The sequence below is a fragment of the Rissa tridactyla genome, chromosome 25, assembly GCF_028500815.1.
Source record: "Rissa tridactyla isolate bRisTri1 chromosome 25, bRisTri1.patW.cur.20221130, whole genome shotgun sequence".
Taxonomy (NCBI): domain Eukaryota; kingdom Metazoa; phylum Chordata; class Aves; order Charadriiformes; family Laridae; genus Rissa; species Rissa tridactyla.
The window spans coordinates 1,527,497-1,537,920 of record NC_071490.1 but is presented as its reverse complement, the minus strand read 5'-3'; the positions used below and the strand labels follow the sequence as shown (position 1 = coordinate 1,537,920).

Genomic DNA, 10,424 nt, shown 5'->3' with positions numbered 1-10,424 from the left:
ATATAAATCTGGGGGAAGAAGAAGGAAGGGAGGGATGTTTGGAGTTACGGCATTTTGTCTTCCCAAGTAATCATTACGTGGTATGGAGCCCTGCCTTCCTGGAGGTGGCCGAACACCTGCCTGCCAATGGGAAGTACTGAATTTATTCCTTGTTTTGCTTCGCTTAAGTGTGCGGCTTTTGCTTTACCAATTAAATTGCTTGATCTCAGCCCCGGAGTTTGCTCACTTTTACCCTTCTGATTCTCTCTCCCATCCCACTGGTGGGAAGTGAGTGAGTGACTGTGTAGTGCTTAGTTGCCGGCTGGTGTTAAACCACAACAAACAGAAACTCCACCATTCTCTGGGACCCCATTCCGGTGCTGGACTGTCCTCCTGGTGACCTTTTTATCTTTTATTTTTATGTCAGGTTAGTCAAGAATTACACAACTCAGAGCAAGACATCATAGCAGGGGGAGATGCTTTGAAGCCCTTCATATCTTTGAACACTTTTAAGGTGATTCCATGCAGGGATGCTGTAGAAGATAGCCCATGGGGTCTTGCAAGCGATTTCTCAAACGTGAGGCTGGTCGTCGCTTCACCACTTGTCTCACTTTCTGGGCATCAATGGCTACTGACCATGCTTTGACTATTTCCCTTTAACATTATTTGGTCAGACACAGCTTGAAGTAGCTGTTTGAATTAAACTACTCAGAGGCGCTGAAGATGCTTTAGAGTACAAAGATATCAAGGTGGGACACGACATAGGAGGAATGCCTCAGGACACCTTTCCCCTTCTTGAGGAGGATGAAAGCCAGGCCGGACACATGGTTTTGTTTCAGCAGGTATGAGATGCCTTTCTTCAGGCAACCATGTACCCCAGTGGGACTTCTTTGGGACTATTTGAGAGGATTTTACGTACTCTGTAGTACCACTTTGTCCGTAGGAGTCTCTTCAAGGCAATTCTCACTTCCTTATTCCTCAGGCTATAGATGACAGGGTTAAACACTGGGGTAAAAATTGTGTAAAACAGGGCAAGGTATTTGTCGGTGTCTACGGAATCCCTTGACCGTTGCTTTAAGTAGACGACTGTGGCCGAGCCATAGAAGAGTGTCACCACCGCGAGGTGTGAGGAACAGGTGGAAAAGGCTTTGTGTCTGCCCAGAACTGAAGGTATTTTCAGAATTGCCCTGATAATTTTAATGTAAGAAATAACTATTAAGGAGAAGGGAAAGATTGCAAATACCAGGATGATGGTGTACAGTGTCACTTGGTTCCAGAATGTGTCTGCACAGGCCAGCTCCAGCAGAGGGGGGACATCACAAAAAAAGCGATGAAGGTCATGGGATGCACAGAGGGCAAAGTGAACACCTGGTAGGTCTGTCCTACTTGCACTGGTACGACAGCCACCCACGACCCCACCACCGGTCTGATGCAGAGACCCCTCCTCATGATGAGGGGGTAGTGCAGGGGGTCACAGATGGCTATGTAGCGGTCATAGGCCATGACAGCCAGGAGAAGGCACTTGATGCTGCCCAGCAACACCAGGAAATACAGCTGGGCAGCATAGCCAAGGAAGGAGGTCCTGCCATCCTCCAGCAGGAAAACCACCAGCATTTTTGGCAGAGTGACTGATGTGTAGCAGATCTCCAGGAAGGACAAGTTCCTCGGGAAGAAATACATGGGGCTGTGGAGGCTTGAGTCCACCACTGTGATGAGTGCAATCACGCTGTTCTCTGTGAGGACCATGAGGTAGATGACCAGGAATGCTGTGAAGCACAAGCCCTGCAGGCTGGAGTGGTCAGAAAATCCCAGAAGAATGAATCCAGATCCACCGGTGTGATTCTCCAGGCCTTTTCTTTGGGGCATTTTTCCTGCACAGAGCAATTCAAACAACAGGCTCTCAGAGGATGCTGGTGGCCTGTCCACCATCACATACACTTCAAGCCTAGAGAAAGACTACAAACATCAGCATACACGCCATTGCAGGATTAGGAGAGCTCGACCAAGATAGGCATGAATGTTTGGAAATCTAACGTGGGTCGCTTGCGGAGGGGAGGTTTGTAAAGAGAGAGAACAGAGTCCTTGAGCCTGAATGACTGGGGGTTTTATTGTCATATGGGTAAAAGAAACTTGACTTTCTCCTTTAGAGGTGATTTTATTAAATAGAGTACCTATTGAAAGATGAGAGAAAAGGAAGAAAAGAGACAAATACTAGTGCCTTTAAGGACAGCCTTACTTACGTTCCTTGTCCAGATCTCATAAGAGGTGCATTTAATGTAAGAACATTAAGAAGGAATAGGGTTAAAAGGGGGGAAGGAAGAAAAAGGGGAAGACAAAGCAAGGCAAGGCTAGGCAAGGAGAGGCAAACAAACCAAAGCAAGGCAAGGTATGACTTGATTCTTAGACCTTAGTGAGAGAGATTAATCCCAGCTCTCCTCACATGGGAGAGCTCATCCCCTGACACTGCATCCACACACAAAGATCTGGGAGACTATCTTAGATCTGAATCATCAGTTTTTGCCTAGTGAAGGGTGAATCCCATCAGAAGTAACACAGGCTTCTCTCTGCCAAAGAATCCAGTGACACTGATGCATCCATGGCACATTTAAACAAGACAGAGAAGCAGCAGGTTATGCTTAAATTACCAGTTTTCAGGGTGCTAAAAGACATTTTTGTGCAAGCAAGAAAACTGCTTTATGCAGGTTTCAATCATACGGAGAAGAAAGTGACTAAAAGCGTGTGATATCCCCATGACACCCAATTTTCCCGCACAGGTCAGGCATCTATAACTTTTGAATAAGTCCCGAATCATTCAGCATTCCCAAACCTGCTGCTCTGTCGCTTGGATTTCTGACAGCTTACAAATGCAGGCGAGGGCCCATTCGCTCTGATCCCAACCCTGCAAGCCCTCACAGAAGCAGAGCAGTGCTCTTGCTGCCTGGGGAACTCAGCCTTCCCTTCACATTGCCCCCCTTCCCAGAGCAGAAGGGCTTCTTGCTGGGCACACCTGAAGGGTGTCAGCTACAATCAAGCAGCACCACAACAGCAGGTGGCTTCTTATGGAGAAGGGACTCAGCTGAGAGATGTTTAAGAATCTCAGTTTGAGGTGGGGTCAAGTGGTCATTGCATGAGGAATATGCCGTTTGCAGCCTGGATATCTAGGTAACTCAGCTCTTGTCAGGGTCAATGGAGAAACAAGGAACACAGTATATGAGAACTGAAAAACAGTTCATCTGACCCAAGGGTCTGACTTGGGTGACACACAGTGGTGCCTCCAGCCTCCAGATCATGAGGAAGCGAAAGGCGACTGCTCAGGCCTTGAGACAGCACTGACAAGGTGATACCAGCTTGTCTGTCCATCCCAGTTGTGCTCCCACTATGCTCAAGTTTGTTTCTTTTGTGACAAACTTACTATGGTAATCATTGCCTGATAGGATGATACAGATTTCATTACACACGTGCTGTTGGGTTAAGATAAGTGTTAGGTCAGGGTTAGTTAAGGTTCATGTTCAGGCTTAAATTAGAGCTAGAGTTCATGTGGTTTAGGGTTAGATTTCAAATAGGTTGGGGTTTGGTTAGGGTAAGGTTGGGGTGCGGGTTACAGTTAGAGTTGAGGGTTATGACCTGGGGTTGGGGTAGAGCTAGGGTCAGGCAGTGATTAGGGTTAGGATTAAGATAAGGTCAGGGTTATGTTCAGAGCAGGGTTAGGTTATGGTTCGGGCAGGGTGGGGTTAGGGTTAGACACCTGCTGGACAGTGTGCGTCTTGCTGTGCTCCCCTTCCAGTGCGTGCCACGGTCATTAAAATCCCCAATAAGACCTGGCAATTCTTTGGGTTTCTTGAATAAGCCTTTCTCCGCTTCCTTATACTGATTGCGGGTGCTTTGTCTCCCACCAGGGTGGCACACTAAGAGGCCTCTCCTCTGATCCTCACCCACAAAGGACTCACCCAACCTCTTGCACATCCCATAGAGGAGCTCCATAAGAAAAGACAGCAGGAAAAGATGAAGAGTTCACCAATCCCAGTTTCAGCATTGAGCCAGCCAAAACTCAGGGGAAGTCTTGTAGGAGCAACCTTCTGTAAATCCACCCCCATCATACTCGTCTCCCTCCCCTTTTATGTTTGCCGAATTAGCACGGCCCACCCCACTCGTTATGGGGCAGTTCCATCTCAGACGTCTCCCCCTCCCGGCTGATGTGTAGCATCATTTGGGTGGGGAGAGAACTATAGTCATACATGTTTAGCATGATCTCTATAATCTTCATTAGCATATGCAGGGGTGTGCGCTTTCATATGTATTTCATGGATAATGAAGCAAAGGTCACGTCTCAGACACAATGGCCTTGAGAACTGAGAACTAGCAAGCTCACCACACGAGTGGCAGAGCTATCTTGTCTTCACAAGACGGTTCTCCCACACTTTCCGGTGCCAGAACTGTGAGCCTTATCAGTTCTTTGAAGGCCAGGCCTGCATTATTTATTTCCTTGCGAGTGTTGGAGGCCTTCCATTGAAGGCTTGGAGGGCATTCTGCCCCTTAGCAGGGAATTTACAGTCCGTCTCTTACAACTAGCAGCCGGAGCTTTCCCAGCACTCCTCGCCATTTCTTCCACCAGTATCAAAACTCTGTGGTAGTACATAGGACTCCAGCTCCTCGGCTCTGTGCCCCAGGCTGAGGGTGTTGGTGCACTTTTGGTGCACTGCATCACTTCGGCTGGAGCAGTGGGGCCATGCTCAGCCTTGTCACTAAGTACCAAGTCCCCAAGCCCCAGTATGTGCAATGCTTTGCTTGAGACCAGAGACATGCTGGAGTGGACGAAGGGCAGCAATGTGAAAGCACCAAAAGTGAAAATCCTGTTCACCCAGAGGCCAGAAAAGCAGGTCTGGGCTCCGTAGCCCTGCCAGGAAAAGGCTTTGATGCTCCCAAAGGGCTGTGCTGGAGGGGAAGTTGATCTCCAGGAGGACAAGGTGCTGCTGAAAATGTCCTTGGGTGTGGAGATGCTGTGATCGAGGAGCACTGTGACAATCAGTTGCCTCTTCCTTGGTTATATCACCGAGGGGCTCAGCAAAGGATTGTTGGAAGAAGACCCAGCAGAGTCCGGGTGCAGCCAAATGAGTTGAGCCCTCAGTGTGATGGGCTTCTTGTTCATGACCTGCTCTGCATCAACTGGGTGGAGATGGGTCAGACTGGGCCTCACTGCAGTGGTGGGTTTCGGTTGCTGATGGACAGAAACCAAACCTGCCTGGGCTGCCACATAGGCTTGCCCAAAGGAACCAAATCTGTCTGCAATGCTCTCTGGGGTCTCTGTCATGCACCTGCTCTGATCAGGAATGGCTTTCCTGTAGGTGCTCTGCTGTCCCTGCCAGCAACCTGCAGTTGTTCTGGGGGGCGCTGGCATCTCAGGTGGCACAACAAGCCGTATGTGGCCACTGAGGAGCTGTCCTGAATTAGGTTGAGCAACGGGGGAAGGTCCATGAGACACCTGCCACTACAGTCAGCAGAGATCTAGGAAATACAGCTGGTGGAGAAGAGAAAGAGAGGGACTTAGCTGCATTTGGTCAGATGACTACCTCTGTAGGTGCTGTGGATGTAAGGAATATTGAAGGTTTTATCTGTCCAAAATGTAACATCTACTTTCATTTCCATCTACCAAAGAAATTCCTCACCAGGCTCCATGATGTTGCCCCCAGATGCTGCCTTGTGTCTCAGCATTGCTGCATTAGAGCTTGCAGTCACCTGCACATATCCTGGGCAAACTCTGGTGTCACCTCAAATGTCACCAGGTGTTCCCACCTGAACAACTCCCTCACTCTCCATCAATTAGCAAGGGAGTGGACACAAACAGCTCACTTGCAGGTGCTCATCTTGTGCACACCTGAACTGAGGCAAGAAGAATCCCACCTCCTGTGGGTTTGTAGCAGGCATGGGAGGGAGCTGAGTCCCCTTCTGGCCCCAGGGCTACAGAGCCGGGATGAGATGCCTTGATTGACTCAGCTGAATTCCTTCCCTCAGCAGGAGGGATAAATGCGATTACTCCCTATCCCTGTCTGGGTGTCCTGACAAATGATGGGATGAGAAAATATGATTCTTGAGACTCACTGTTTTGCCAATACATGAAATGACAGCGCAGGAAGGAAGAGCCTCTCCCCAGCTTACTGATTGCTTCATCCTGTTTCCCAGCAGGTTCCCTGGAGCCCCATAGACACCTGGAGGGAGCCCCGAGGGGGCAGAGAAGGGCTGCCTTGGGCTGGTCCTCTGTGCCTGAGCTGGGCTGGGCTCCTGGCATGGAGGGAGCTCGTGGCAAGCGGGCAGCACTGCAGAGAGACAGCTCTGCCCAGGAGCAGGGCTGCGGGCGCTGCCTGCGGGCACCAAAGGGGAGTGAGGCAGAGCAAGGTTAAAGGCAGTCAGCAGCGGGAGGGTGCTGAGAGTTCGCTGGCAGTGGATTCTTCCCAGCCCTTGACACGGTAAGTCTCAAGCTGCAGGGAAGTAAAGATGCAGTTTCTGGAGGGACCTCCTAGAGCTGGTTCCTCCCTCGTAGGATCTGTCAGAGTAACTCTCACAGTTTCCATAGCATAGAGGAGGAGGACGTGCTCCTGAGCAGGGATTCTCTGCTGCACTGTCAGAGGGAGAGGGCATGACGGCTGCCTTTCTTCCAGGGACGTCTGCAGGGTGTAAAGCCGGCTGTGCAGCCAGGGGTGCCCAGGGCTGTCCTTCCGAGCTGGGTCCCTGCACCCAGGGACTGTGTGCTGGGGCAGGGACATATCTCCTGCCAGGGTCAGCTCTCGTCCAGCGCAGGGACCTCTCCATGAAGATTCTGAAGGGAAAAGCTGCGGGTGGAAGGAGCAACTGCTGTCAGGGAAGGGTCCTACTGCATTCAAGAGGGTGCTGCATGGGTCAGGGCTGCCGACCGCTCCAGATCACCCCCAGAACACTGGCAGAGGCAGCATTTATAGAGGAAGCCCAGGGCAGGTCTACCTTAAAGATGAAGACCTTTCCATTGTCTGTGCTACAGCTTTCTCTGAAGGGAAAAGGGAAAGCAGCTGTCTAGTTTTAATAAATCACTAAACTCTTACACTAAAGGATCAGCAGATCTGCCAGAAACCGCACAAAGTGCCTTCGCCCACCCCTCTCCCTACACACAGCACCAGCAGCACCTTTGCTTCCAGCATCGGGCTTTCTCTCCTCTCCTCCTGAGGAGCCACAAAGAGGGAGGTGCCCCTGGGCAGTGCCCAGCTGCCAGGAGGGGTCTGCAGGGCAGAGCTGAGCCCCCAGCGCGTGGGATGCGCTCTGGGAGCAGGGACAGGGAGGAGACGTGGGCACAGAGCAGCAGCTCCTGGCAGGGGCAGCTCCAGGCAGCAGAGAGCCACTCCACCCGGCTGCATCCCTCTCTGCTCCGCTGCACAGGGAAAGAGAAAGCAGATGGGAGAAACCGACTTTGAAACTGGACCCTTCCCCAAACAGTAACAATAGTCCATTTTCTTCTTCAAGGACATTGTCAGGGGGACCATTGTCCAATGGAGAGAGGTGTAAGCACAGGAGACCTGGGTGGTGCCCAGCAGGTCACTGGTGTGCAGAGCAGCTCTCCTGACTCTGCACTAGGGCACAGAGAGCACTTTTGTCCCTCAGGGCTCAGCAGTGTTCAGGCGAAAGGCAATGGGAAAGAGAAGGATTTCTGCCCCTGCAAGGAAAGTGCCCTCAGTAGCACAAAGCTGATCTCACAAAAAGGAGCCGAATTAAATTATACCAAAGGAAGAGAAGTCCCTTTGGGGAGATCTTTTCGGAAACAGAATGAGGTGGGGTCAAAGAAGTCTGCCTTAACTTGCCAAGGTCTTTCCCTCTTTCAACAGTCCCCCATGCCCAGAGTGAACAAATGTCCAACAGCAGCTCCATCACCCAGTTCCTCCTCCTGGCATTGGCAGACACACGGGAGCTGCAGCTCTTGCACTTCGGGCTCTTCCTGGGCATCTACCTGGCTGCCCTCCTGGCCAACGGCCTCATCATCGGCGCTATAGCCTGTGACCACCACCTCCACACCCCCATGTACTTCTTCCTCCTCAACCTCGCCCTCCTTGACCTGGGCTCCATCTCCACCACTGTCCCCAAAGCCATGGCCAATTCCTTCTGGGACACCAGGGCCATCTCCTATGCAGGATGTGCCGCACAGGTCTTTTTCTTTGTTTTCTGTGCTGCAACAGAGGTTTATCTTCTCACTGTCATGTCCTATGACCGCTACGTTGCCATCTGCAAACCTCTGCACTACGGGACCCTCCTGGGCAGCAGAGCTTGTGTCCACATGGCAGCAGCTGCCTGGGGCAGTGGGTTTCTCTATGCTCTGCTGCACACGGCCAATACATTTTCCCTACCCCTCTGCCAGGGCAATGCTGTGGGCCAGTTCTTCTGTGAAATCCCCCAGATCCTCAAGCTCTCCTGCTCAGATGCCTACCTCAGGGAACTTGGGCTTCTTATATTAAGTGCTTTGTTAGTTTTTGGATGTTTTGTTTTTATTGTCCTGTCCTACGTGCAGATCTTCAGGGCCGTGCTGAGGATTCCCTCTGAGCAGGGACGGCACAAAGCCTTTTCCACGTGCCTCCCTCACCTGGCCGTGGTCTCCCTCTTTATCAGTACTGGCATATTTTCTCACCTGAAGCCCCCCTCCATCACCTCCCCATTGCTGGATCTGGTGATGGCAGTGCTGTACTCAGTGGTACCTCCAGCAGTGAACCCCCTCATCTACAGCATGAGGAACCAGGAGCTCAAGGAGTCCATTAGGAAAGTCATTTATTGGATGTTTGTCAATGTTGATAAATTTTCCATCACTGTCCACAAATGACATCTACAGTATCCCAATGCAGGCCTGTACTCTGTTTATTGTTTTTTCTTCTTTTTTTGTGTGTTTTTTTTTATTTGCTAGCATTTCCTGTAGTGTTGTTTATGGTTATTACATTCCTAAATAATTGTTTGTATTTAGCTCATTCTCCTGAGACATGAGCCCATCTCCCTCTGTCACCTGAAACCTGTATAAATGTTTTTCTAGCGCAATTTGAAAGCTGACTCTTTTGTAGCCTCTCTCTAATACAGTGACATCTTCCCTGTGCAGTTCCTCAAGTTTTGGCTGTTCTTCCAAAGCTGATGTCAACGACAGGCCCCGATATTTCACCCCAAAAGGGCCCGAGTAAAAAGCTCTTTGTCACAGTGGAAGCTGTTAGAGAATAAGGGTTGGACTTAGGACTCATCTGTTGTTGTCTCTTGACGGTGGAGATGGTGAATGGTCACTGAGATACTGTCATAGTGCACTGTCCCAGCGTGTGACAGGGCAGAGGACATACTCCAGGAGAAGGATCTGGAGCTGCCTGGAGAGCCTGCGAGATAGGCATGGACTGTGTGCGCCTTGGGTGGTCAGTGACTGGAGCCTCACAAGGTGAGGGATTGCCCAAAGTGGAGGCACCCAAAGGGAAAGCACTAAATCCAGGTACCTGCAAGGAAAGAAGATGGACACAGCCAACCCGACACAAACCAACTCCAAAAGGCACCAGCACCTTTACAGCCACCCCACCAAGAGCAGCACTTACACGACCATGAGCAACACAACTGGCCCCATCCTTTCTCCACTCTGTGGCTGATCTGATGGGAAGGTTGCATGAGTGGTCCATACATTCCCAGCCCTGCGTCTCTCCATTGCCCCGTGTCCTCCTCCTCCTCCTTCCAAGCCCACTTTGAATTGACCGGCAAAGCATGTACATACAGTCATACCAAAACCACACAAACAACAGTGAGCCCACTCACACAGCAAATAGCCAGGAGCAGAGTTGAGTAAATGGTGTGGTTTAACCCCAGTCAGCAGCTAAGCACCACACAGTCGCCCACTCACTCCCCCACAGTACAATGAGGGAGAAGATCAGAAAGGTAAAAGTGAGACAACGCATGGGTTGAGATAAAGACAGTTTGACAGGTAAAGCAAATGCTGTGCGTGCAAGCAAAGGAAAATAAGGAATTCATCCCCTGCTTCCCATTGGCAGCCAGATATTTAGCACTTTCCAGGAAAGCAGGGCTCCATCATGTGTAACGGTGACTTAGGAAGATGGCAACGGCCCCCTGGGCAACGGCCTCATCATCACCGCCATCACCCGTGACCACTGCCTCCACACACCCATGTACTTCTTCCTCCTCAACCTCTCTGTTCTTGACCTGGGCACACAGCTGGCTAATAACAACCACAGGCATGAGCATGATGTGCATGTGGTGAGATTAACCTGAGTGAGCACAAACACCATCAGATGTTGGTGGGGCCTCCATGAAGGCCTGTGGGGCAGACAGTGGCTGGAGGTGACTTCACTCGGAGAGTAACGTCCCCTGGGAAACCCCCTGAATGCAGCCCTGGGGTGGGCTTCCTTGACCCCAGGTCCCTGTGTCCATTCCTCACGCCGTGGGGCACCTCAGAGAGGTGCCGA

General features: G+C 50.9%; 1 protein-coding gene and 1 pseudogene across 1 annotated transcript; one reads left to right on the top strand and one right to left on the bottom strand.

Moving 5' to 3' along the window:
* Positions 1–838: 838 nt before the first annotated feature.
* LOC128901390 (olfactory receptor 10AG1-like) lies at positions 839–1,845 on the bottom strand (annotated as a pseudogene).
* Positions 1,846–7,831: 5,986 nt separating this feature from the next.
* Positions 7,832–8,806, top strand: LOC128901389 (olfactory receptor 14A16-like). Its single transcript, XM_054183349.1, has one exon. It carries the CDS (start codon positions 7,847–7,849, stop codon positions 8,804–8,806), a length of 960 nt encoding a protein of 319 aa, XP_054039324.1. The 5' UTR covers positions 7,832–7,846.
* Positions 8,807–10,424: the final 1,618 nt, after the last annotated feature.

Bases quoted from the DNA above. Each gene is read 5' to 3' on its own strand.
- LOC128901389 (XM_054183349.1), top strand. From the start codon at position 7,847: ATGTCCAACAGCAGCTCCATCACCCAGTTCCTCCTCCTGGCATTGGCA.